This window comes from Aspergillus brunneoviolaceus (genome assembly GCF_003184695.1).
Source record: "Aspergillus brunneoviolaceus CBS 621.78 unplaced genomic scaffold BO95scaffold_61, whole genome shotgun sequence".
NCBI classification, from domain to species: Eukaryota; Fungi; Ascomycota; class Eurotiomycetes; order Eurotiales; family Aspergillaceae; genus Aspergillus; species Aspergillus brunneoviolaceus.
Genome location: NW_020290791.1, coordinates 178893 through 205209, shown reverse-complemented (window position 1 = coordinate 205209; position 26317 = coordinate 178893). Strand labels below are relative to the sequence as shown.

Genomic DNA, 26317 nt, shown 5'->3' with positions numbered 1-26317 from the left:
AAGGCAGCCGGAATTACGGAGTTGAGCGCTACAAAATCAGCAGCCCAGCGTCGCGTCACGTCACGCTCCTGGCGTATTTCCCAAACGTCAATTTCCCTGCCTGGTATTTGCGTTTTCAGAGTCCGAAAAGGTAGTTTACGATCACATTTCTGCCTGCCTCACTCACTCTCTCCACCCAGCGGTGGTTCAGTATAAGTGACGACCACGACCATACAATGTGACATTGTCCTACAACCCGACTCTCATCCCCAAAGAACATGGCACTCGACGGCATCGCAGTAGTCACCGGCGCAGGCAGCGGTATAGGCCGCGAGATTGCCCTCGCCTACGCCGCCGCCGGAGCAGCAGGCGTCGCACTCGCCGACCTCCACCCGCAGAACGCAGAGCAAGTCGCCATCGAGAGCAGGGCCACCGCCACCAATCCCGACTTCCGGACTCTGGTTCTGTCAGTGGACATCTCCCTAGAAGAGAGCGTGGACCAGATGATCTCTGAGGTAGTCGCTGAGTTTGGGAGGATCGACTACGCGGTGAACAGTGCCGGGGTCAGCAGCCAGAGAACCCCCTGTGATATGATTTCTGTCCGAATTGTGTCTAAGCTCATGCAAAAAAGCAGATCGGCGTCCAGTTCCCGGCCGAGGTATCCGAGACCAGCGTGAGCGAATTCGACGCCTTCTACAATATCAATGTCAGAGGCACACTACTCTTTACCAAGGCGGTGAGTCGCATTCTGAAGCTCCAGGCCAGAAGGACTATACAAGGTTGCCGGAGTGGAAATGCTCGAAATGTTGGTCGCGGCTGCATCGTCAATATCGCATCCTGCAACTCCTTCATTCCAACGCGCGGGATAGTCCAGTATACGGCTGCGAAGCATGCGGTGATGGGGATTACAAAGAACGCAGGTGAGCAGAGCCCTGCGCACTGTGCACGGAATTGTCTGATGTGTGTACAGCGCTGAACAACGCCGTCCATGGCATTCGGGTCAACGCAGTTTGTCCGTCGTGGGTGCAGGGGCCGATGATGAACCGGGTGTTCGACGGTAACCCTGCTTTCGAGGAGGAAGTGTTGAAGATTCGCTTGGACGATTGGCTATTGCAGAGGAAGTCTCGGAGGCAGTCATGTTCTTGAGCGGTCCGGGGGCGAGCTACATTACTGGCGTGGGATTGATTATTGATGGGGGGCTGCAGACTCGGACATGAGTGAGGTCACAAGATAAACAGAGCATAGCATACCGTATCTCTAGAGGAACTATACCTTCATAGTCAAAATCATACAATCACTACTTCATAGTCAGAATGAAAATCTTTATTGACCGCGCATTACCCCAAGGATGGACCTCAAACAACGCATTCTCCCCAACTCAATCCAGATCATACTTGAGTGCAGATCTCATATTCCAGTCCATTTTATCGCCAACCAACTGACTCACTGGATGTCAGCATCACCGGACCGTACATAAACTTATAAATTGGTGTCATTACCAGACGTGGTAAAACCATACACAAGGCTGTAAGATCCGGTACCTAGTACCTCAAAAAGACAAATGCACAGGAGACACCTCGGCGTTAGCCGAGGATCGACGGAGGAAGCATGACAGGGGGAGCTCGGTTTTTTGTAGCCTTTGATTGGTCGATGAAGAACTATTCGCGCACGATCAACCGTGGGCAACATCAGCTTCTCGGGGTTAACGGGCCATCGAGTCAACAGGAGGAATATCCCAGTAACGAGACAGCTTGAAGTGTCATTTGACAGAAATTGCGGCCTTTCATCAGCAAGGTTGGTCAGAGCTTTGTTGTGCTGGACAAAGAGGAGAAGAAGCCAAATTCTTGCCACGTGTACTCGCGTGTTTCTTTGTCAGAGCAAGCAGCTTCAAGCAACTGATATCGCTCTCCGGGCTAGATAGCAAGCCCCTTCCCAACAGCCTAGAGCACTTGTATCTAGATCGAACCTACGGTCTGTGCCGGCTTAGCTCACAAGCCTTCCCGCCTTGTCCAGCCCACGAGTCAAAAACATCAACAAACAAGAGCCGCCTGACACTCGGTGGGAGGATTCATGGTCATAGCAAATAGAAGAATAGGATAAAGATTAATAACGAGTTCACTTTACGTTTATCATCGTAAAAGACTCTCGCATCGAAATCAGGTTTTGATATACTTTGTATTCATGTAGATAGGCAAATCCGTGAGAATTGGGGTAAATCTAGAGGAGCGCTATAGACCACCTAGCTTGCCCCATTCAACAACCTGCCCCTTCCCCAACTCCCTCCCGTCTAACTGCGGGATCAAAAACCCCGCAAAATACTCATCCAGGTCCTTCACCCGATCCGGTCGAACACTACATCCTACCCAGAGGTCAGGCCTGACAACGACAACCGCCCCGGTGCCATGATCGACCCCCCACACGGTATGCCCGTCCTCATCCGGCGCACGATCATCCGAGACGACCGTAGCAATCGCCTTCAGAGCCTGCAACGCCGGGTCTGCCAGCCTCTCTTCAATCTCAAACGGCAGACACTTCGTCACAACCACAACATTAAACACTCTGCGACCTCCAAAGCGAACATAGAACCCATTCGGATTGGCCAGCGCCTGCGCAAACCGCCTGACATAAGTGGCCACCGCGCCCTCCCAGGAGGAGACGAACAGAACCAGGTGAAAGAACCCGGCGCCGCGCATTACATCATACAAATAGCCTGTGCTTTTGCGGTTGAGACTCACCCGCGGGTTCGGCGCGCGAACACCGCTGTCGACAGCCACAACTGGCGATGTCTCGAGGTCTGATGCGGAGGGGTGGCGACGGCATAAGGCGGACTTTCCGTAGGCAACATCTAGTCCGAGCATGAAGGCGCCGTACTTGGTGTAGAAGTCTGCTAAGTAGAGGTGTTCGGGCAATGAAGTGCCGGGTGGGAATAGGCTGTAAGGTTCCCCGCGCACGGCGTGTTGGATAGCCTCGGCGCCCAGGTCCTTTCCCAGCGAGTGGGTGTACAGCACGGGAGCATCGGAGTTGCAGCAGTAGCGGAGGTATTTGCCGGATATCTCGACGACGTTGGCGGCATGCAGACGGCGTTCCGATTCATACGTCGGAAGGAGGGCTGAGATTGGGGATAGGTTGCGCGCGCAATAGCCGAGTTTCCAGGCTAGGTTAGAGGCGTTGAGGATTGAGGCGTTGAATCCAAAGGCTCCGAAAACACTGTGGACGTGGCTATTGCATGACCATGCGCAGTTAGTTGTGGCCTGGTCGAGGTTGTAAGGTGGGAAACTAAAACAAAAGCGCACGAGGCAAACTTACGCAGCATCACCTGCGAGGTGAACTCGCAGATCATCAGAGGAAAAGGCCTCTGCAACTCGCTCACTGACTTTCCAAATCGCAAACCAGGTCAGCGGCGAGGCAACCTGGACAGTATACGGTGTAAAGATGCGATTCGCCTGCTCGAGGACCTCATCGGGCGTGATGGAGTTAGTATCCACCTTGCCTCCAGCTTCCTTGAAGGAAGGATCCCGTTCCTGTCGTTCTTTGGCGATACGCTCAATCAGTGGCAAGTTGAGCTGCGTATACAGCCGAATATCCCGTCCTCGCGCGGAATAATCACGCAGCAACCATGCTCCGTACTCAGATAGCCGCCAAAGATCCACGCATGAGGGTAGTCAGACTCGAATATCCCGTCCATGATGCCCCAACACATATCCGTACTCACGCCATGGAAGGGGATATTGAGCTTCTTGCGGATCATGCTCGCAGCTCCATCGCTTCCAACCAGAAACTTGGCGCGAACGGTCTCTGTCTCACCGGTCCGGTTATCTCGAATAACCGCTCGGACAGGCCTTTCAGGATCTCCAGGAGATTCAGAAACCCTGTACTCTTGAAGAGTCGTGCAACGCTCGACCAGCACTTGATGCCGCAGCAGATCTCGGACAAAGATCCGCTCCAGCTGACCCTGTGTGATGACGTGGAGGCCCCGGTACCGGGAGTCCGATTGATGCGTGCGGCGTGGAAGAGGACCTTTCCGTCTCGCCAGATCGCCGTCCGCTCGATCAGGGGCCCTTCCTCACTGACCTCCGTCGCGATGCCTCATACATGAAGGAGCTCCAAGTATCGGGGCAATACAGCATCGGCACGGCCGGTAGGCAGAGGCCTTTCGGTTTTGTCCAGAATCCGGATCTTAACGCCCTGGCGGACAAGGCTGAGAGCGATTTCTAGACCTGTTGGTCCGGCTGAACCCGAGAACCGCGAGTCAGTACAATTAAAACGTTGTTTGAGATAGGAGCTATGGCGAGCTGCGTACCTCCTAAAATGAGCACATCCACCTCGCTCGATGGTTCCCACCAACCCAGTGGTCCAGCGGGCGAGTTCGTGCCGTTGAAGATGGTGTGCCATGACCGCAGTCTGCTCTCCCCAAGGGAATTATGCACAGACGAAGTCACGATATCAACAGAGGGAGGAGTCACATGGTGCGATTGAGGATTAGGGAGTATTTCTGCATCAGGCTTGGGATATCTCCAAGGCTCGCCTGCAGAGGGCTGTCGGAAGCCGTTTTTCCAGGTACATGGCTCGGGGGACTTGGACATTGTAAGAAGTGTAGAGGTAGAACTTCTGGGGTTAGACAGTAATAGAGATGAGTGAGCCCAGCACAGAGAGGGAGTTCGTCACGTATAGTCTGTCTCTCCCAAACGAAAGACTCCAGTTATCCTCCATTTTGTATATCCCTTCACTCACCACGTCATGCGATGCTCCAATGTCATCTGCATCCATTCACGTCTCATCATCGCAAAGGATATACCCAGTCCAGAATATTCTGGTGTCATCTTGCGAGGACAAGTGAGCTTTGAGTTATGGCTCTCTCTCGCATGCCGATAACTCGTAGCGGAATTGTCCAAACTTTCAATATGAAGAGCAGTGGATTCGAAAAATACAGCAGTGATGTAGGAGCTAAGGCTATTTCCGAGTATTAAACTTTCGCTTCAAAAGGGTCGGTAGCTCAGTGGTATGAGCAAGAGATTGCAGATCTCGAGGTCGCGTGTTCGATCCACGCTCGGCCCTCAAAGCGTTTCTTTTTTAGTTTTTGTATTGTTAGCTCGCTCTCAATATCCATGAAAATGATATCTTCGCAGTGATTCGAAGTTGCAATTGAGGGGGTGAACGGAGGGGAAACAATGGCAGTCATCATGCAGCCTTGCTTCGCATACCTCCCGATCTCGAAGGACCCTTGAGCATTGTGATCTCAACGTACTGGATCCGAGCTGCAGCGTTGATACCTCTTGCGTGTATTCGTCGATGGCTATTCGTTTTCTGTTGTCTGGATCCCGAAAATATATTTTGCTCGGAGTAAAAAGCAACAATGCACGTGAAGGATTTTATCGAATCCAGGAAAAGATGCCATTCGCGACACTCTTGCCCGCTTCTCTCAGGTGGAACCGATCTTCATTCATTAAACACAACAGGTGGTTCCAGATATTTACAGTACCTAATTGTATTCACAGAACCTTACTTGTTTGACTCAAAGCTCGTGATTCTCGACGCCATCACCAGCAGCAACAGCTGGTCCCTCACGCCTTGCGGTGAAAACCCCGCACAACGATACCCACTCATTTGCTGACTCTGTCTGAGGTGCTTCTGAGATAGCAGCCGCTGGGCCAGTTCCTTGGCACTACTTTAACCACTAGACAAATATGCCGAAGATGAGAAGAGAGGGGGAAAGGCCTTTGCTGCAAGGAAAAATGTTCGTGACCCAATTTGGGGAGCTAGAAATAAGAATTTGATTTTGAAACCACGCGCTGTGAATACGATGGAATCCGAAGCAGGATGTAGACTACTGTAGCTCACACTCGCGGCCAAAATGATCACAATATGGACAGGAATCAAGATACCCTAAAGACCCCCAATCTTTTCTTCCCTGAATCTGATTGCCAGTTTCTCCAAGTTGAACCAGCGGTAAAAGAGCCAGTCAAAGGCCGTATGCGGGAGAAACGTGCTGAAGAACCAGACTAAAGTCGTTGCATTGCCATACCAGAACCATGCTTTGGACGAAGGCTTGACTATCTCCTCTATAACACCCTTGGCATATTCCTCTGGCGTCATTGTATCTACGCAGGAGGGAAAGTCAGTTAGTGGGTGCGTTTGCGAATTGTAACCGAAGGAAGTCAGAACCACTTACTGGGAGTCCTACGAACGTGCTGCCGGAAGGCATCGGCGAGAGGCCCGTAAACAGAGCCCTCAGGGAGACTACGATTGAAATCCGTCTTAAGGATGTTGGTGGCTACCTCACCGGAAATCACATTCACCACGCGGACTCTTTAGTAACCGTTAGCCCCCTCCAAATCTTGTAGTGATAGGGAGGTGATTGAACGACGAACCCAAACGGCAACATTTCAACGCGTAGAGTGTTTCCCCAATGGATCAAGGCAGATTAGCTTGCGTTGTATGATGATCCGTAGACGTATGGGCAGATGCCGCCTATGGAGCCGATGTTCACAATCACACCTTGCCCCGCGATGAGCATGCGATGAAAGACATGCACCATCTGCATCGGTCCGAAAACGTTAACACGGAACATCTTTTCGACCTGGGCGGCATCTGTGTCTACTGCTGGCATTGTGTAGACAATTCCCCTGGGAGGCTGTCAGTCAACGACTGGCGGGTATGAGAATAGGCCTCACGCGTTGTTGATTAGAATATCAAGTCTACCATTGGTAAGAGTCTCGAGAGCCGTATGAAGCTCTCTGACGCTCTTCTCGCTCGTCACATCTACTCTATAGAATTTGACATTGCGAGCAGTCAAATGAGTGTCGTCTTCGTGGGGAAGCAGCGTGGCGATAACAGTGTAGCCTCAATAGACGTTAGGATCTTCTAAAAGCCCAGTCCAGTCCTGCGGTGCAGTACCTTTATCACGTAGACCATACGCAAGGGCTTGGCCGATGCCACCTCCACCACAGCTAGAGCATACTGTCAGTAAACGACGATGATCTCGGTATTGAGAGGGTTACCCGGTGATCAACGCAAATTTCCCAGCCATGGTCAATAAGAAGCTAAGAGATATGAATTTCTTTGCGAATCGTCAACGGAATCTTTGATCTTGGAGAGAGCATAAGAGACACAACAGCGGCCAGACCTATTCTGACTGTATGGCTCCTCCGGGGATCACGGCTCTCGGGCTAGTTGCGAGCCAGCTCAACCGTCGTATGAATGAAAGCCCAGGACGCAATCTGGCGTAGGGATCAGTGAGCTCTACCTTGAAAATCTGATTTTAGCTCCGAGTGACACGCACTCCACCAGTAAGCAAGGACATCCTTTTCGGAACAAAAGCCAAATCTATTCTGTATCATCGCAGATCTAGCTGGTAAGTCTCGAAGACGATATTCAGAAATTTACACAAATCCGAAGGTAATTCTGATGGTCGGTCCGGTTGCTCAGGAGAACTGGTTTTCCGGATTGCGTCGTCAACAAAGTGAGGGAACAACAGCAGCTTGTTGCGGCAGAGGTGCATCACGACTCATCTTCCGACTCCCTCAATAAACCAGATGAACAACGATGAGGCCTGTTCCAGCGTGATAACTGCTCAATGCGCCAGACCTCGAGAACAGAAGTTAGCGAGCAAGATATCAGCTGGCCCTTGGACTGTATAGTAGCACGCAAAATCGTGCCAAGAGCTGCAGGCACAATACTCAACAGGGACACATGGCCATCAAACTACACTTTCAAATGCGTTCGCAGAGTGACGTAGAAACCTGCAATTTTTGTTGATTTCGATTGAGGCTGCATCAGTCTACAACATGTATTGCTGCTCAGTGTTCAGCCACTTGGCCAAGGAACGAAGTTTCTTGGTAGCCATGTAATCTGAGCCTAGGAAGTTTCTGAGCCTTCCTGGTTTGATGGTCATCACCAGGCAGAGTAGTTTCTGATACCTCGATTGATCCCCGGGCATTGAGCTTGGGCTCCGAGTACCTGACGCTTCTACAGAGTCAGCAGGGTCGCATTGCCGGCCCCGGACAAAATGGAACTAAGAAACCTGATAGTCATTGAGCTAGACTAGGAGATAGTGTGAGAAAAAACAGCTGGAAAGCATGAATACGACAATTAGTGCGAGAGGATGACGTCTCACATGTTAGCATTGCATCAAGCCGGCAGACCACACGTGGAAAGGCTGTAGCTAGGAGCGGCTCAATTGAAGAAGAAAAGGTATGGAATATCAAAGTCTGGCTATGGTCGTAAATTAAATCATCGGGTGTTTGCTAGGCATTGAGAGAGGCAGAAGAATACGTTTGAATTGGCAACGCCTAACCCACCGAAATGTTGAGCGCATTCGAAGTTAGCAGTCACCGCAGCCATTCTCGCAATGCAAAATACTATGCCTAGTACTAGATACCATAAGCAATAAGAACAAATTCAGTATCCAGCCTTAATTCGAGGCCCAGGTGCGGAGCATACTATATCGACCAAAGTCCACACAACATCCAAAATCAAATTCTCATCCCCATCAGACTAGAGTATATACTGATCCCTTACTACTAGCACGCATAAACTGACCAACTCCCCTAAGACAAGATCCTACTTCCTCTCATCAGCCGGATAACTCTCCGCCAAGCGCCCCATATCCTGCTCCACCAACTTCCCATCCAGATACAACGGCTTGATAGGCAAAAGCACATAGAGCATCCGCGCCGGCTCCGTTGGCAACAAATTCCGCCAAGTGTGGACGGTAGCCCGGTTGACAGAGACATCGCCGCGCTTCATCACGCGCTTCTCGCCACTGTCCAGCTCGAACTCAAATTCCCGTTCCAAGACCACCCCGTAGCCCAGGGAGAGGGCCCGATGCGCGTTGGATTCGCAGCCCGGGGCGAAGTCGATGATCCGGATGAGCGAGCCTTCGTTCTCCATCAGGCCGGGCTAGATTTCAGTTGCTGTGGGTTAGCAGGTGGGGGGCTTTCCTGGGTGTGCGTGTAGGAGGTGTCAATGCACTAAGAAAAAGGATGTGCGCTATGTACTGTACCTCGTGGGTGCTGGAATACTGAAATCCTGGCCGTCGTTCAGGTCGACTGGAAAGCCGGTTGTGTTGTAGATGACGTTGTTGATGGCCCAGCCGTTGGCCATGGGAGAGTCCCATTGAAAGTTGGTGGGGGGAAGGAAGACGCCTTTTCCTTCCTCATTGTGGGTGGTGATGTTGCGGGTGATATCTCGGAGGCCGGGAGCTGGGAACGTCTGCTTGCCATAGGGCCCGGGCGATGTGAAGCATTCGGGCATTGTGAATGGTTGGGAAAGTGGTTTTATTAATTCAAACTGAACAATGTGCTGGTGATCGTTAGTATTAAGGCAATGTCTCTTATACAATGAGGGGTTGGCAGTTGTGTCCGGAAAGGTCCCATTTATCTTCGAATCTTAGGGGTACGTTGTAGTTATCCCGGTGGGTGTGATATCATCCGAATTAAAGGATATTCTTTCTAGCACCCACAATCCTTAATTCTGAGAAATTCTGGTCTGAGTGTATTCTGTCCGCACCTCAATAGGAAATCATATCGTTCGGCGATTTTCAGACATAGAATGACTTAGTCTGTAAGTAGCAGTCTCCCACCTGTACTGGTAATGTCTTATACTCTATTGACTAACCTTGTGTTTGTACCAGGGTACTGAGCCCCATATTCTGATTCCAGGCAGCCTTATTCATCTCTTGCCTTTTGCAGATCATCTGGGGAAATGTTACACTGCATCGGTTGTACCATGGGTGGCGTATCAGTTGCTTGGTTTGCAGTTCTTGAAGAAACATTCGGATTCAGATGATTCAAATCAATGACGAAACTCAACTTGAACCATAGGTCTGAGTACAATCTTCGGGCCAAGGCATGATTATTGCGCATCAGAATCATTCAAATTCAATGTAACAATGCACGAAGTACCCATTGCTATTGTTCACTATAACCATAAAAAGATGTGCTGTTCAAGATCCTGTCGTGCCACCTGACTTCTTCCCTAACACACCTCATATCAACTATGACCGACCATCTAAGCACGACGCGTAATGGTCACTTGCATGTCCTGAATCAGCATGAACACATAGCTCTTCACAGTCCAAGGATTGGTAGGACTGTAGATCGAAAACCAAAGTGTCGCAAAAGCTGAGGATAGTCAGCACGTAGGCTTAGCTTCCAAACCGGTCTGAAGGTGACCAAGCCGGCACACGTACCTCGACGATGACCTGCTTCATTTCCATGACTACCATCTGTCGTCCCAAACACAGCCATCTCCCGTATCCAAAAACAAGGTCGTTGACCTTCTCCATCCGAGCCCTCTCTTCAGGGGTGGCCTTAAGCCAACGCTCCGGTCGGAAGGTTTCCACATCCTCGCCAAAGACAGGGTTGCGTTGGAACCTCCAGAAAGAGGTTGCGATGCCCGTCCCGCCGGGAATGAACTTACCCTTGATGACCTCTCCACCCTTGTTGACTTGCTTGATGTTGAGCCCCGCGAAAGGAGGCCAAATGCGCATCCCCTCGCGAATACAGGCATCAAGGTACGGCAGCCCAGCCACCTCTGCCGCGGTTGCCTGTGGGGAAACCCTGCCGCTTCGGGTTGCTTCGTCGATCTCAGCGCGGAGTTTGTTGTATGCTGGCGGGGAAGTGAAAATATGCAGCAGCGTTCCTCGAAGTGCCGCGGAGTTGGAGTCGGTTCCGGCAGAACTGTGCAGTTTAGATACAGCATAGGCTTGGGAAAAAGGCAATGCAAGGGAACTTACAGTTGGGTCAAGATCTCAGCCTCGGCTTGTGCGACAGACATGCCATGATTCAAGAACGATCCAAGCATATCCTGTTCGTTCTTGCCCGACTCAATTCTTTTCTTGACCGTTGACTCGGCCATTCTATCTCGTATCAGCAGAGTTCTTCAATTTGCGTCTTGCAAAATTCCGTACGCCATAAGATCCCCAATACCCTTCTCATCTTTAGTGCTTGGACCCCACAGCTTCTTGACAAAGTCACGGTTCATAAAACGACACAAAGTTGGCATGGAATTAATCACCGAGATCATGGGTGCCTCTGCAGCAAAAGTGGTATGATAGCCATGCAAGTCTTGGTCGGTGGCGAGATACCCAAACGGCTCTCCGAAGGCCATATCGGTAATGACATCAAGGGTAAAGAATTGGCACGCCCTGCTAAAGTCCATGATACAGTTTTCATTTCCTCGGTCAATGCGCTCATCAATGTAATGGAGAAAGGTCTGGATACTTCTTGCGATCTTGCGTTCGAGGATGGCATTGTTCTTGATGATATACTACAGATGCATGATCAGCATTTGCAATCCGACCACCTTGGCAGATAGCAACTACCGCTGGTCCCATAGTCGCTCGCAGTTGATCGTGTTTTGCTAGGTCTCGCTCGGAGAAAATATTGTCGATGTACGGGTTGAGTCTCATGAACGTATACCAGTCGGTTTTGGCATGTTTACTGCGGGCGTTGTTCATGTGCCGGATGATGTCCGGGTCATCGGTGAGCAGTGTGGTCGGCCCAATTCGAACCAAGTGTCCTGGGGTCATTACCCACATCAGCATCGAAGATCATTTCGGCATGAGGATCATTGCTTACCAGGTTTCTTATTTGCGTCCAAAAGGATCTCGTGAAAGCGACCTGATAGCGCTGTCTTGGCGAGCCATAGCTCCGAGAAAGACGCAAGCCATGGTCCATGGAAGTTTTTGAGAAAGAACCAGGCTCTGATGTAGTTGAAGGCCAAGCAGGCAAAGATGAAGGAAGCTCCATAGAATGAGAAATTCGACACCGTGAGGTAGTCCTGAAGAGCAATACTCCGTGATATTCATTGCGAAGAAACAGCCAAGTGTCGCTTTAAGCATTCGAGGTAATGATAGTCGTAAAGAAATGTTCCGATTAGATGGCTCTGGGATAAATAGGTCAAGAGAAGGTACAGAGTAGAGCACCTGCTTCAATCAAGTCACTTAAGGTTTAAGGGAAAGATAGAGATAGAAGGAAAAGAGATGGGGGCTGACTGTAAAAGTCGGGGTCAACTATAAAAAAAAAAAAAAAAACAAACCTAGGGATGAAATAGCTCTCCTGCAGTTCGTGGAGAGGACCGACAACTGGGTGTTATCAAGCTTTTCCTTGTTCCATCGTTCTGCAAAACAACGTCGGGTAAATTTGAAACTCGGAGAGCCTTCTAAGACAATCGCAGAATCAAGATAACCGTGCAAGGCCTCGAGTCACACTACTGTATGCAGCCCACATGAGACTCATCCCATGTGTTCGCCATGATCATGGAGCAGCCATGTTTACAACGTGCCACAACCGCAGGCCTTGTTCCGCCTCGAAGCGTAGGGTATGCTTTGAGCCAGCTCTTGATGCTTGAGTGAGCTCGTAGTAAACTGGTCTGGATTACAACACCTTGCACCTCGAAGCCGTTCACTCTATAGTCGATAACTTGCTCATTGAAAGTCTATGGGGCTATGATGACTCCGAGTGTGAGACCGGAGGACCAGCGATAGGCGAATCAGAAAATGCTTCAAGGATCGTGCATCCTGATCTTCTCCCATTCTTCTCAGCGTACAGGTAATCTTCAGGCTCTATCCTTTCAGGATCGACGTGACGAAAGGATGTGTGAGCGGTATATCGGTATGTTGTTGAAGAATGGAGGGTGAATGACAGTCAGGCGTCCGGACCGCAGGAGAAGCGGAGCTGGTGTAGCGTAACCTGTGTCTCGGAATCATTGTCTGACATACACCTGGTCAGTCTTCGAGGGTCATGCTCAAGGATGAACTATATCGTGGAATGCAGAGTGTTGTCTCGGATACTCTTTGTAGCTTACGAACTCCGACAAGGAGACCTCGAAATTCAGACAGAAAATCGAGGCTCCATATAAAAAAGAGCCTTCTTCCTGGCTGAGCAGAAAGAATCCAGATATAACAGCCACTGGTTAATTAAGAGTTCTTCAAAACAGCTATATCTTGGTCACGAAAGAGGAATGAGCCTTTATAGCCTCAAGTCAACGACATGAGCCCAACATTCAACGAACTGGAAGGAGCAATGAGCGAGTTCTCTCCAACCGTTTCAGTATCTGACTTACAAGCACCCGATGGAGTCAGTGACGGCCCCTCTGAGAACGAGCCAATCGCTTTTATCGGGCTTGGTATGAGGCTCTCCGATCATGATGAGCATTAGCGATTGACATCTGTTTAGGTTGCCGGCTGCCCGGGGGAGTGAGATCTCCAAAGGAATTATGGGAGCTACTCGTTGCCGAAGGGTCTGGCCAAGGTGATGTCTCTCCTTCTAGATTCAGCATTGATAGGTTCTATCATCCCAATGGGTCTGAAAGACCTGGCAGCCTTGACAAGCGAGGCGGATACTTCCTCAAGGAGAACATTCGCGATTTTGAGAACAGTTTCTTCGGGATTAACAACCTCGAGGCGACGTACATGGACCCTCAGCAGCGGAAGTTGCTCGAAGTGATGTACGAAGCTTTCGAAAGCGCTGGGGTACCTTTTGAGAAGGTATCCGGGGCCAATATCGGTACCTATGTCGGAAGTTTTGCCATGGATTTCTGGACAATGCAGGCCCGGGATTCCGAGTATTTCCATAGACTCAGCGCAACCGGAATGGGAACGACCATTCTCGCCAATCGCATCAGCCGTCTCGGACGATAACAAAGAGCTCAAGCTTCGTTACGCAAGCTGCCAGAATTGCGCCGAAGACTTCGACGTGACGAAGAATACGAGTACGAGCTGCCATTTTCACCCGAGTAAGTCTTGACATATAGCCACTGATATCTGCAAGTGACTGACATTACCACCTCAAGTGCCGTATGAGATGGATAACGATTACTTCCAGGATGATTGGGAAGGCTTTGCCGGTGAATGGTGCAAGGAGGAGTGGCCGGAGGCTTTCATTCATCCGTGTTGTGACAGAGACATCAGCCAGGAGCCCTGTGCAACGGGGTATCATCGGAAGGCTACCAGGAGAGTCAAGGAGAGGCGTTGATGCCAATGCGGCGAAAAGGGATCCTACCTGATCTATTTTGTATATATCCTCACTCTTGTGTTATTCTTGCGAGTGTACCAATCAACACAGGTGCGACAATGTATCTACACTCCGAGAGATCGCTTACACCTGCCAGTCTGCTTTGTGTTGAGATTGTGCAAACTCGGAATACTTGATCTGCAATAGTCCGCATGGTTGTAAATACCCCGTAAATCTACATACATCAGCCAAAGTAATCAATAAGAACCACAGGAATAAGCTTTCCCAACACAGCCCGAATGCATGCAGGTTCTCCCTCCGTCGCTTCCCGATGACAGCCCACTGCAACCTAAGGTTCCCTTATCGATAAGCCCAACCCTAAATACTGAAGAAGCTTAACCTACCTATGTTAGGTACTCCGTAGCTCTGCAGGTGCTCCGAGTCCCGAGGGTAATTGCGTCCTCAGGCACACACTCACCTGTGGGGTTGAAGTGAAGTGTGGACCCGCATCTTCCAGTTCAATCAATTTCCGTCATCTCCAAGCAACTCCAACTCAGTCCAGCTTCCGCGCGTACATACAACATGACTGAAAACCACTAACCACTACACCCACACCTACATCTACACCCACGCTTACCGCCCATAACCCACAAGATTGACATAACCTACAATTCCCTCTCATCCTAAACAACAAATATACCGGAAACTTACAAAACCCAACACGAAATAAAGCCAACAACGTCTCGCAGAACAATGTCCTCACACCCACCACACCCCGACTCCCAACCTCAACAACCCCGAGAACCACACCACCCCCCTCCGACACCAAAACAAAGACTCCCCATCCACACAAACCACTGTCGCTTCTGCAACCACCTCCTCCTCGCCACAACCCGCACAATCACGACCCTCCCGCGCCGCAAACCCCCAGCCCAGGATGCCGCGCTGATCCTGCCGCTGCCCCGCGCAGAGGAGGAGGAGGAGGACGAGGAGGAGGATGACGAGCTGGATACAAACAACAACCCCAAGGCCGAGAACGCCGCGGCGAAACAGCCTCACTACACGATCCTCCTCTCCACCACCATCCCAGACCGGAAACCTACCTTGGTGAGGCGGGAGGATGGGTTCGAGAAGCGCCTGCTGCTCCGGTGCGGGCGGTGTCGCGTCGTGGTGGGGTATTTCTTGGATGCGGTGCATTTTCCGTCGACGGAGATCACCAAGGAGGCAGCAGGGGAAGATGAGGAAGATGATGGAAATCGACGGGCGAAGGTGGTGTATCTTCTGCCGGGGGCCTTGATGGAGACGGGGGTCATGGAGGCGAATGATGTTGAGAAGTTGGGGGCGATGGATCGGGAGTGGGCTGGGTGGATGGAGAGTTCGTGATTTGCCCTGGGGTATGCTGGTCCTACTGTTTTACGAAGTACAAGTTACCCTTTTTCGAATTGTCTACAGCTCAGAGATCGGAAGATGCTGGTAATCAACATAGACTCAAGGTTCTGTCTTGCAGTTCCAAATTTGCTGAATGGCATACGCCAGCTCCATATACACTACAAGCGGAATAAACTTTATAACAGATGAACTAATCTAATCTCAAGCCGACAACTCCGACAACAGGGATCGCGCAGGGAAGAAGAAAGGAGGCATTTCGTCACGAAGCGTCAGGGAAAGGGTATCGTATGTCGTTTAGTTGGCAAGGATGGTGCGGACGAGATCTGCAGAACTCGATATCAGTCTTGCTGAATTCCCCGGGATCGATGTGGGGATGTTGTCAAACGTACCGGTATAGTTGATCTCGCCGGAGCTAGTGTCAACGGCCTTCAGCAACTCATCGACCTCCTCGTCGGACATCTTCTCGCCCAGGTTGGTAAGAACTATAGCCATCGTCAATATCGCAGATTCCCGAATTCTCATCGCCCGGCGAGCGTGAACATACTGTAGCGCAGTTGGCCCACTCCAATAAATCCAGTCAAGTCCTTATCAAATACTTGGAATCCGCGGGTGTATTCCTCGGGCTCGCCGGGATCGCGGAATCCTCCGGGGCGGTTGAGGACCTTCAAGAACGACTCGAAGTCAACTAGATCGTCGTCAGTCAGCAACAATCCTTTTTAAAGGAATTCCAGAATCAAGGGCGCGCGCATACAGTCTCCGCCCACGCTCTTCTCCAGATCCGCGATTTCCGCCAACGTGGGGTTCTGCCCGCAGGCACGGAGGAGATCGCCCAGCGATTCGATGGCGACCTTGCCGGTACCGCGCTTGTCGAACAGCGAGAAAGCTTCCTTGTAGTTGGTCGAGGCCTGTTGATCGTGGTGAGAATGAGGTGAGTGTGCCATCTTCAGATGCGATGCGATAAAGATAGATAGATAGAAACGGCAGAGAAGGAATGGAAGCGACGGGGATGAAGAAGAGAAGGAAAGAGAGAGATTCAGATCGTGCCGCTGAGGTGACGAGCAACCAGCGACGCAAGGCTGCGATCCGCGGAAACGAGGGGCGGAAGGGATTGGACGGGCAGACGAGAGGGCCGGGATTCCACCATGGTTCCAAACAACTCGCTCGTAGATTCAACACCAGAGGGTCAACAACAATCAATTGTGTAATCAATCCCTAGCCTTAATGATAGCGGACGCGCTGCAATAAGACGTAAGGTGTCGTCGCCCGGGCATTTCCTCATCCGCCCGCCAGGAACCCCAATGCAGGCCATGGCTCCATAAGCAATGAGATCCAGCCACGTACCATGGTTGTTGTTCTGTTGATTCCACAAACGGAATGTTCTTCCTGTTTAAGCGAAGGTGACAAGGCGATGAATTGGCACGAAGAATTCAATCAGCACGTTCACCTGGGTTGGGGGTAAACACCAAAAGATATTGGATTGACTGGAATGAAGGAGGGGAGGGGAGGAAGAGGAAAGGAGGTGAGGCGGTGGAGGAGGAGGAGGAGGAAAGACTCAAAGAAGGGAGCGAAACAAGCAATGACGCCCGCCCCGCGCTTGTTGTTGTGGTAACCGGACACCTCAGGCTCCAATACGCGCAGTACTGAGTTCAGATCTATAGGAACGCCAACCTTGGTCGGTTCTACTGGATTAAAGAACTGAATAGGTCATAAAAACCTCTTTGCCATGGTCTCTCCCTCATGAAACATTCCTGGTCACATCATGGTCACAAACGCCCTTCGAAGCCTAGCTTGACTACCACAAAGAAAAGTAGCTGGCTTCAACTTTCATCTCTGGCAAAGTTTGCGATAAAGCGTATTAGATATACAAGAAGATTAAGTACAAGCCTGCCGACTAAATGGGACTTGCAGTGGTGTGCACTGCCAGAATCCAGTACGTCGGCCACATTACGCGGCTGCGCCGCCATTCAGCTTGTCGATACAGCTGCTGAGTAAATTGGCCGCCTCAGTCAGTAGCTCCCAGCGAGTGTTCGTGAACCCATTGCGGAGAACCATCAGCAACCCCATACATTGATTGCATCCTTTCATCCCCTCAAGGTCACTGGGTTCGCGAACTCCGCCAACCCGCCGCAAGAACTGTTGCATGTCATGTCGCTGCTCTGCAGGTCGAACCAATTTGACGGGGTGATTGAGCGGGCCTTCGAGAGCGTACCCGTAGCACCAGACCACGAGAGCAGCAACATAAAGGACCCATGGTCGGTTGAGCAGGTAGTCATCCCGTCCCGAGTAGGCTTCATCATTATCGAGCACCCGCTCCTCGTCCAACAGACACTCAGACAGAAACCTCAGAGCGTAGAATGTGGCGTCGCGGGCCGTGGCCTTAGTTGCCCATCGGTTCATTTTTTCGCGCGCCCCGTCGTAGTCCTTTCGGGTGATGGCGCGCCCCATGAGCCGCCCAGCTCCGGCAAAAACCTGGCAATCCACAATGTCGACATGGGAGGCCATATGTGCAAGTCCATGCAAGACATCGCGCGATTCGAATACATTGGCTTCGTCCCAAGGGTGTCGCGCTCGGTAACCCCCGGTAAACGATCCTGGCTCCGACGTTCCCAAAGCCTCGTCGAAATCCCGTCGCCAGTTGTCGAAAGCCCGCAGTAAGGCGGACCTCCACTTATCGCGACCCCCCAATGCCTGCAGCACACCCAGCGAACTTACCTGGAGATCACGCTGGTTCATGTGCCAGCTGACACTCAGCAAGCCTGCCATAAGAATGGTGCGTCCAAATGCATTGGTTCGGACCGGCTGGCCATTGAGCGTCCTTTTAAGACCATCCAAAAACATGAGAGGTTTGACTCCATTCGCATGTAGACTAGATTGCACTCGAGCCACTTCAGAGGCATTGGTCGCAGACCATAGCGCTCCATCGCACGGAAGAGGCAGACGCAGCTCGTGGGCCACCATCTTGGCTGAGTGTCCAAACATGGTCGCATGCGTAGAGTCTAACACAAAGGCTGCAAATGCTACCCGCCTTGTAGCTTCGGCTTTGATCCAGTGAGTCCATGACTCTTCCGCCACGAAATCGGGAGTCAACGTCGACCCGGTTACTGAGCGACTTTGTCGATCGTCTCTAAGGCTCGCGGGGGAATCTAGTGCAGAGCGGCCAATCAACGAACTGCCACGTCGCATTAACGTAAGAGTAGTATCATGGTGTATATGCGCTCGCTCATGCAGTGCACGGGTGGAGTACATCTTCTCGTACACTTCGAGGAGGAGTAGTGCCTGGAAGACCCACAGCTTTGCTGGAGGCCGAAAGTCGGCATCCATGAACAACTCCCAACGTAAATGCCATGCAATAAAGTTCGCCAGCTCAGCTGCGGTCTCAGTGACGTCTGATCCATACATCTTGTCCAGGGTAGACGCTCCAATAGCTATGACAGCCAGCAGAAGCAGGTTCGGGGCTTTGTTCAAGACAAATGACGGACGATGCAAGATGGGTAATTGAGGGTGGAAATGATGCCAGTACGATGCGATATAGGCCTCCATCATGCGCGGTCCTAGGACATGGCGGTCGTCATTCATATCACCTTCCATCAAAGCATCCTTCCGTTTTGCCACTGCTGAGTATGCTGCTTCATTAAAGCGTGACCCCATAAGCGCAAGAAGCTCCTGTCTCTTTTCATTTGAGAGGCTCATTCGTGAAGACCCGGCGTCCAGGATACTAGTCACGCTCATCGGATCGTGCGGAATTACTCCGTTCATGAAACTCCCGTACCCAGGATCGCCCAGCAAAAACTGGTTCTGCAGCTGGATCGCATTGAGGTAGTTCGGGATCATATTGGTTGCAGATGGGTAGCCCATCGAGGACGAGCTGGGAAGAGGGTCATTGAACAGCCACGCTGTGAAATCCTCGGGCATTGCGAAGGGAGACCGGTTGTGCGTCTCTCCGCCAAAAATCGGGTAGACACAGGAGGCCAGAGCGTCAAAACCAGGGTCTGCCACCGTTGACCCCGGAGCCATCATACCGGGAACAGTGTCCAGCGCATCAAAAGTACTCACGGTGTCCAATGTCGCCGGCGCTGAAGTTGTCACTGCTGGCGCCAAGATACCCGCGTATCCATCCCCAGGCATCGGTGCATATGGTGCCGGATTTGCCAGCGACTGCCCATCCATATAGCTAGATATGATTGTCGTTTCATTTACAGAATGACGTCCTCGGTTCTGTTGACCTGTTTCGCCCGAATGTAGAGACATGCTAGTCGATGGATGACTCCGGTGCGTATGGTAATCCGAGGGGCTGAAAGTACTGGCTGACTGGCCCGCCGGGGAGCTGGTGGTTCGGTTGCTCAGACTAACAGAGCGAGAAAAGGTGGGATCTGATAGCTCAACACCCGGCTGTGAACTAAGTGGTGGATATTTGTATGCCTGAGGCGAATGCCCTGTCCGAGAGGGAACCGCAGCGGATTTTACGTCGATATTGGTGATGGTGATGGAATCTACCCGTCCCTCAACTGACGCCTGGGTTGATTTGTGTGTGGGAGAAGAGATTGGGACCCCAGTCGGGGATTCGCTGTGGGTTTTCTTAAGCACGGGCGGCTTGTTCTGCTCAGTTGAGACAGTCGGTGCATGATTTACGGTAGCCTGCGCGAAACTGTCCCGCTTCTGCAGTTGAGACCCTTGCGTCGTGTGTCGTTCACGATGGCGCAGGCACAGGTCCTGTCGGACAAAGGATCGGTAGCAGTCGGGAAAATCACATCGGTAGATCTGTTTTGGGGTATCTAGGTTGATCGCTAGTCAGCTTACGCTCCTTTGAATAATCCTTTGAAGGTGGGGAAGCGAACGATTCAGCTGATGACGGTACAGGTGTTCTGCGCGCGAATAACTCTTCCCACACCCATCAAAGGTACATTCAAATTTACGATCCGTCTGAACTTTCCGAGTTCTCTTCCTCTTCCGTGAGGAGCCATCCAGCGCCGCATCTGCCGCATCGTTTTCGGTCGACATATGTGTTTCCTCGCGGGAGCTTTGAGGTCCCTGTTCCGGGGGAGCTACTGCAGTGACAGCTGAAGTCATCATGCGCAAGGATATGGCAGTGGAAAGTTTCGATCATTAGTGCCTTGTCGGTGGGCGGACATGACCCGCAAGAGCTCGAACTCAGATTCAGGGTGTAGCGAGATCAGCCATAGGAAGCTAGAGTGAATGGAGAAGAATCCAATGGGAGCGTGTGTTGGTCGTCGGCGTTAGGTACAATCGTAGATTCGCGCGACCCCGTGGGGACCGAAATCTCGGCGGGCGGGACGGATCAGCTTCGGGCAGATGTCGAGGACGGTTTCGATCTATGGGAAAGAATGTGAGGCTGGGTATCCGAGTATAATAGCGGTATCGGGTCTCTGTAGGTGCCGAAAGAATGCACAGCGCGCGCGAGGTTAGGTTTAACGTACGACAGATTGTAGGCTGTTGGGGAAAGATCAGGAATTGGAGACGGAAGAGGGGAAGATGGCCGGGGAGGTTCCGAAGAAACTCACGACTTAGCGCAGCTCCCGATTCCACCGAGTGAGCGCAGTCTTCGGAATCGACAGCCGCCTGGGATCAAACGATTGTATTAAAAGTGGGAGTCTAGGGCTGATACATCTGAAAGATGAGCAATGAGGGGATCTTAGATGGACCCTGAGACTCCGGGGTCGTTGGAGAGACCGCGTGCTGTTGCGAAGGTGGGGCAGATCCCGATCGGAGGGCGGAACGGATTCGATGGAGGGATGGAATGCTTTACACGCAACCTTAATCCTTGTTCAAGGTTGACAATGTATACCGTACACCTGCACCGAACAGTCATAGAACCCGGCTATAACACTAGAACATTCAAATACCTGTTAGATGATCTCATCAAACTACACTATGAATGTGCATTACACGTGAGATGCATATACATATAAACATCACAGCTGGGAACATATTGTACTGCAAAAGCTACAACAATACAAGAGACTCAGGAAGAACAATCGCACATAAGCAACAAGTGGTCACTAACACTTAGGAATCTGTCATTGAGTGAATGAGTAGTAAAGTTCGAAGCATAGGCCAGGAGTAAGCCTGTAGCAATGTCTATTAGCCAGTAAATGACGCAGTGAGCTTACATATATACACATACGTGGAGCCTTCTGAATAATCTTTTAACTATGACAAGGCGGTTAAAAATAGATCAGATCCCTACTCAAGCATCCTCCTCATACTTTTATGTCGAAAGCGAGATGAGCTTTCCTATATCAGCCTGCACTGGCAGGGGAAAAAAACAACAAAAGAAAGGTCGTGCCCGGGTTCGAACCGGGGTTATTGGAACTTGGTTGGTATCAAAATCCAAAGTGATAACCACTACACTACACAACCTGTTCTTGAAATACAAGGCTTTTATCTAACTCATATGCCTTTTGAGCATCCTTTTGTGCATTTGCAGCAAAAAATTGTTCCCTGGCGATAGCAGTCAATGAAGGTACAAATATTCCGGCCTCAACAATCTTCTTAATTCCACCTGGTATGCCTCCACAGTGTTGACGAAGCAACGTTCATCAAAACAAACTGCGTTCCAGACCCATGTATAAGAATGTCACTAATGTGAGTCCGCTAGACTCTGCTGGATTTTCAGTTGAGATATGGCCGCAATCACAAGACCATCATACCCATTGCACAACACACTATGTAGGTCAGACGAGTGACCCATGCCAGGCAATGTCCAGACTTTATGTCGATTTCGTGGTCTGCTATAACTAACCGGCGTATCATTGTTCTTATAATATATCTAAGTTTCCTACGCTATAATACTAATGGTGTCACGTTTTTACAAAGTGGGTAACCGTGCAAGCTGTTTTGTCCGCTTGCTGCCCCCCCCCGGATGGGTCGTGGCCGCTAATCATCCTCGAATGCTTATAGAACGACCTGATGCAACCGTGTATGGGCGATGCTGATGCTGGGGTGAGAAAATACATGATGGGCAGTCTGAGTGGATTCTCGACGCACAATTGCATTCTGAATCTTCTCAGATGGATGCCGTGGACGCGAAATGTGTTCGTGTCAATGTCCGCCCCGACCCAGAGGCCGAGCGTCGGTGGGTGATGTGCGCCACTCCCAACATCCTTAGCGGTGCTGTGACCTGACTTGCTCAGTCCCGTGGCTCCTCCGATTTGAACATCTATCCACTGAATCTGAATCGGGTGGCCTCAAGTCGGCCCAGACCGTCTCTGGGAGCCACATTTCGGCGGCGGTAAGAATTGGTGAAGTCTGTACTTGTCAACTAATGGGACTCGATCATCCACTGGTAAATTTGATCTTACCTTGAAGCAAGACCCGAATCTTCCGGGTCTCACCCGACTGGATCTTGTCAAACAGCCCCTTCAATAGACGCTCAGCCTCGCCCTGCTTCATCGTACCCGCAGGAAGCATTTGCAAAGTGGACTGCAACCAAGTTCCCGCATCTTCAGGCATCAATTCAAACATGGACATCAAAACACCGGAGGCATCTGGGAAGCACTCTCCAGGGAAGGTGAACATCATGCCTGTAAGGATCCGCTGGACAAGCAGTTGACCCTGGGATGCGATAAGCCGCTTGACTGCCTCACGAACTTCGACGGGCGTCGAATATGCATTGCCATCAGACGTGGTGAACTCGGAAACCGCTGGCTTCTCGAATGCAAAGCTGAACAGATCATGATAATAATGAAGAGTGGCAATCAGAGGGTCAATCTGCTGAAGGGTGAGGGCGCTTAGGGCCGCCGAGAAAATGGGAACCGAAAGCTCAGATGTTATGCATTCCTTGGGATAGAAGCGGATCGCATCCGACGAAAGACGGTAAAAATCCTCGATGACTAGTTGCGATTAAATTAGCTAGGCCACACGAATGACACTTGATGATGATGGACACGTACCATCAGGTAGGTTCTCTGGAGGCAAATCATTGAGGATGCGCAAGAATGCAATTGCTTGCTGTTCGTAGAACTGGAAGACAGCCTGGCTTGTGTTCGCATCCACAAACTCAGCACCCTCCGAGAACTCGCGGACGACGGCATCAGTGGCCCACAAGAAACATCCTTCACGCGACGCCTGGAAGCCACTAGCAAGACTCTGGGCCAAAGTTGGCAGTAGAGGAGCGATTGCAGTTCGGTAGGAGATGATCATGTTGCGCCAGCAACGGCAAACTCGTTCGAGGATTGGTGTGGATGATGTGAAGTTCAGCGCAATCGTGCTCATGATGGGCAAGATCTCACCACAGTACTTCACGGCGGGGTTCTCTTCACGGGGAGAGACATATGGGTTCACGACCATGACGAAAATGGTAATCAACCCAATGTGATCTATAATATAGTCAGCGCGCCATCCTCAATGAATGTATGCCATCGGTCCTACCAGCAACAGCCCGTTGGCTTTCTTCATCCTGAGCGTTATTCGCTAGGTTCATGATGCGAGCCATGATAGGGTCACAGAACAATTTCAAGGTGTCATAGATCTTCTCCAGAGGTTGGACTGCAACCACTGCTGCCACGCCCTCGGTTACCTCCTCTTGACTCGCAGGCTTCAGCTTGTCAATCACGGACTCATAGAACGTGTGGAGCTGGGCAATGTGACCCCCAAGCAGCTTTTGACAGTCTGTTCCCAGGTACTTGAAGGCCAAAGCCGCAGCCTGGACCACTTCGGGAGAGCTATGCTGGAACCCAGAGATGACGTAGTTTAGTTGGGCCTCCAAAGTCTCCGGGTGCTGTGCCGTCCACTCCGTGTAGCGTGCAAGTGCCATGATAGCCTGGAATCGCACCTTCTCTTGGTTGGGAATCTGCACGATCAATGGAATAACCTGAGTTAGGACGACGCTTTCCTCAGGATCCACCATGCGTCCCATGGCCCTCAAACTGAACAGTGGTGCCTCGAGCTCTTGCCAGTGTGGGACGTGCTCATCACTGGACTGCGACGCATACTTGGAGACCCACTGCTGAATCAACTGGTATGCTTTAGTCAAGCACTCGGTGACCCCGATGACAGCGCAGCAATCCTTGAGTACATCTCCCATCGAGTGGCGGAAGTGCCGGAATTTCTCCTCCTGCTCGCGATCACCTCCAAACAAATCCGTCTCGCCTTCTTCGGGCCCAGGATATTCGAGGTGCTTGACCATGATATCCACCAACTGCGAGAAGACGTCGCTCAAATTCACTCGGGCGTCTGCGTATCGATCCAGCGTCACGTACTGCTTTAGTTCGTACCAGAAAACGAAGGTCAGTGAAATTGCGTCTCGTTCCCAATCCCGAGCGCAACACTCCAAAACTGCCTCGACCAGACCACGGAAGTCGGATGGTAGACGTGCGATCAACACAACCCACGCTTCACCGGCTTCTGCAAAAAGTCTCGTGATGCCTTTGTAGGCATCGGTATCCTCGGATTCGGCAAACTCGGCGATTTTGGGGCGAAGTGAAATTATGCGCGGATACAAGGCTTGGATAATGGCAAGCGAATCGTCGACTTCACGGGTATCTCGATACAGTGTGCACATGCTGTCTACGGCAGCCTCGAAAGATCTGTCGTCATCAAGTCCCTTCAAAATGACGTCCATCAAAGGCGACTCCACAATCTTGGCGGCCGGAATCTCGCGCATCCATGAAGTGATACAATCCAAGAGGCGCGGGTTAGTAGAGGCAGTCGCTGTGTGATGACAAAAGCGATTGTGGTCAGCAAGGTAGAAATGAACATATCAGGGTGATATTGTACATACGTGATGACTGAGCATATTGAATCAATAGGTGCATCACCTGTTCAGCATTATCTTCCAGGAGTTCTTTTGTCCGCATGTTGAGATCATCTTCCTAGGTAATGACAGGGTGTTAGGGTCAGGGAGATACGCGATCGCAGAGTAACAGTTTGAAAGGGGGTTTCTCGTGCCAAACATACACTCAGATTGATCTTGCGGCCTTCCGTTACTTCTTCCGGGAGAATCTTTAGGAACTCCAGCACGCAATCTCCAGCGCTACTTCCCAGTGCAGCGCCCACGGTAGGGAGTACGTCCTTCCATGCAAGCATCTGAATAGCCAGACTGGCCAAGCATACGCATAGCTGTGTTTGGATTGGCCGAGGACCCGCGGCGAAACCCACAAGCAGGTTCAGGATAGAGTCTCTGAGCGCGACTACAGATTCGGTCGGCAACTGATCGAGATCGAAGATGATCTTGTTGGGGTCAGCAGGCAGGAATGGCTGGACCCAGGTCGGAGTACCAATTCACCTTTCCTTTCAACGTCGTCGCTGCGAACAACTTGGCTTCGACAGGAACATCCGGAGATTGTAACATTTCATGGGTGATAGTCCAAGCTTCGACCTAGAGACACAAGCCCAGAAATGGTCAGCATCGGAATCATGGGCGGCATCAATTTAATTCAAGGTGGCGGAATGAGGGGTAGGATAACCTACCGATTTCTGAAATTTCTCTAAGAATTCATGGGCATGCGTTTTTTCGGCGCGCGACACATTTCCTTGCATGGTAGCGACCGCGGCCAGGACCGGGCCAAAGGCCTGCCCTGTAGCTCCCTCCTTGCTCGTCATCGTTTGTCAACTCGGGGGTTTGGGATGTTCTAGAGAGGGGGAGGAAGTTGGTGTAATGGAGTTGGGAGAAAGAGGGGTTCAGCCAGGCCGGAAGGCTTAACACCTATGCAGTGCGATCATATACACTCATTAAATAACATTAAAAGAAAAAGTTCAAAGACGAGAGACAAGCGCAGAAATCCTCAACTAAAATGGCGGAAGATTTGAAGGAGGGGGGAAAGTGAAGAGGAAGGGAGGGGAAGATTGACTTAGTAGTAAGTTAGTGGTGGTGGAGGTGGGATGTAGTGAGTGGTCACTGACGATCGACCCAAACGGAAAAGCTGTGTGAGCCTCCCTCTCCCTCCGTCGAACTTCCCCGAGTCCGACCGTCCTGAACTTACGGAGCTCTTCCTTCAATTCTCTCTCCCCGATCCCCGCGCAACTCCATCAACGCG

General features: G+C 51.1%; 10 protein-coding genes and 2 non-coding genes across 12 annotated transcripts; 4 read left to right on the top strand and 8 right to left on the bottom strand.

Annotated features, from left to right (window-relative positions):
• Window positions 1-243: 243 nt before the first annotated feature.
• On the top strand, window positions 244-1196 carry BO95DRAFT_503609 (SDR family NAD(P)-dependent oxidoreductase; the record flags this gene model as incomplete). Its single annotated transcript, XM_025591093.1, has 4 exons — window positions 244-542; window positions 614-899; window positions 950-1036; window positions 1069-1196. The coding sequence occupies exons 1-4, from the start codon at window positions 258-260 to the stop codon at window positions 1194-1196; spliced, it is 786 nt and encodes a 261-aa protein (XP_025439326.1). The 5' UTR covers window positions 244-257.
• Window positions 1197-2207: 1011 nt separating this feature from the next.
• On the bottom strand, window positions 2208-4614 carry BO95DRAFT_475669 (FAD binding domain-containing protein; the record flags this gene model as incomplete). The annotated part of the gene is made up of 6 exons (XM_025589874.1): window positions 4280-4614; window positions 4072-4208; window positions 3997-4050; window positions 3595-3931; window positions 3286-3568; window positions 2208-3198 (listed from the first exon to the last, which is right to left on the bottom strand). The coding sequence occupies exons 1-6, from the start codon at window positions 4560-4562 to the stop codon at window positions 2208-2210; spliced, it is 2085 nt and encodes a 694-aa protein (XP_025439325.1). The 5' UTR covers window positions 4563-4614.
• Window positions 4615-4961: 347 nt separating this feature from the next.
• Window positions 4962-5034, top strand: BO95DRAFT_t239. Its single transcript has one exon. It is a non-coding gene; the product is annotated as a tRNA-Cys (tRNA).
• An 828-nt stretch (window positions 5035-5862) lies between these two features.
• Window positions 5863-7006, bottom strand: BO95DRAFT_455585 (NAD(P)-binding protein; the record flags this gene model as incomplete). The annotated part of the gene is made up of 6 exons (XM_025588351.1): window positions 5863-6077; window positions 6149-6254; window positions 6431-6602; window positions 6651-6819; window positions 6874-6926; window positions 6978-7006. The coding sequence occupies 6 exons, from the start codon at window positions 7004-7006 to the stop codon at window positions 5863-5865; spliced, it is 744 nt and encodes a 247-aa protein (XP_025439324.1).
• Window positions 7007-8538: 1532 nt separating this feature from the next.
• On the bottom strand, window positions 8539-9231 carry BO95DRAFT_434606 (cupin domain-containing protein; the record flags this gene model as incomplete). The annotated part of the gene is made up of 2 exons (XM_025585147.1): window positions 8539-8855; window positions 8976-9231. 2 exons carry the CDS (start codon window positions 9229-9231, stop codon window positions 8539-8541), a joined length of 573 nt encoding a protein of 190 aa, XP_025439323.1.
• Window positions 9232-9840: 609 nt separating this feature from the next.
• BO95DRAFT_516901 (cytochrome P450) lies at window positions 9841-12234 on the bottom strand (the record flags this gene model as incomplete). The annotated part of the gene is made up of 7 exons (XM_025591853.1): window positions 9841-10100; window positions 10169-10658; window positions 10715-10837; window positions 10889-11247; window positions 11303-11499; window positions 11559-11760; window positions 12208-12234. The coding sequence occupies 7 exons, from the start codon at window positions 12232-12234 to the stop codon at window positions 10047-10049; spliced, it is 1452 nt and encodes a 483-aa protein (XP_025439322.1). The 3' UTR covers window positions 9841-10046.
• A 1159-nt stretch (window positions 12235-13393) lies between these two features.
• Window positions 13394-13621, top strand: BO95DRAFT_370012 (polyketide synthase; the record flags this gene model as incomplete). Its single annotated transcript, XM_025582898.1, has 1 exon — window positions 13394-13621. The coding sequence occupies one exon, from the start codon at window positions 13394-13396 to the stop codon at window positions 13619-13621; it is 228 nt and encodes a 75-aa protein (XP_025439321.1).
• Window positions 13622-14492: 871 nt separating this feature from the next.
• On the top strand, window positions 14493-15416 carry BO95DRAFT_445717 (uncharacterized protein). The gene has a single exon (XM_025587210.1). The coding sequence runs from the start codon at window positions 14688-14690 to the stop codon at window positions 15315-15317; it is 630 nt and encodes a 209-aa protein (XP_025439320.1). The 5' UTR covers window positions 14493-14687; the 3' UTR covers window positions 15318-15416.
• On the bottom strand, window positions 15416-16502 carry BO95DRAFT_445716 (putative cytokinesis EF-hand protein Cdc4). The gene is made up of 4 exons (XM_025587209.1): window positions 16075-16502; window positions 15868-16008; window positions 15713-15805; window positions 15416-15646 (listed from the first exon to the last, which is right to left on the bottom strand). The coding sequence occupies exons 1-4, from the start codon at window positions 16262-16264 to the stop codon at window positions 15618-15620; spliced, it is 453 nt and encodes a 150-aa protein (XP_025439319.1). The 5' UTR covers window positions 16265-16502; the 3' UTR covers window positions 15416-15617.
• Window positions 16503-17037: 535 nt separating this feature from the next.
• On the bottom strand, window positions 17038-20627 carry BO95DRAFT_227962 (putative C2H2 finger domain protein). Its single transcript, XM_025581244.1, has 2 exons — window positions 20159-20627; window positions 17038-20095 (listed from the first exon to the last, which is right to left on the bottom strand). Exons 1-2 carry the CDS (start codon window positions 20391-20393, stop codon window positions 17268-17270), a joined length of 3063 nt encoding a protein of 1020 aa, XP_025439318.1. The 5' UTR covers window positions 20394-20627; the 3' UTR covers window positions 17038-17267.
• Window positions 20628-21618: 991 nt separating this feature from the next.
• BO95DRAFT_t235 lies at window positions 21619-21701 on the bottom strand. The gene has a single exon. It is a non-coding gene; the product is annotated as a tRNA-Gln (tRNA).
• A 381-nt stretch (window positions 21702-22082) lies between these two features.
• BO95DRAFT_445711 (nuclear import receptor MTR10) lies at window positions 22083-26145 on the bottom strand. Its single transcript, XM_025587208.1, has 8 exons — window positions 25752-26145; window positions 25567-25659; window positions 25239-25511; window positions 25063-25153; window positions 23712-24992; window positions 23234-23659; window positions 22643-23173; window positions 22083-22589 (listed from the first exon to the last, which is right to left on the bottom strand). The coding sequence occupies exons 1-8, from the start codon at window positions 25881-25883 to the stop codon at window positions 22501-22503; spliced, it is 2916 nt and encodes a 971-aa protein (XP_025439317.1). The 5' UTR covers window positions 25884-26145; the 3' UTR covers window positions 22083-22500.
• Between the last annotated feature and the right edge of the window lie 172 nt (window positions 26146-26317).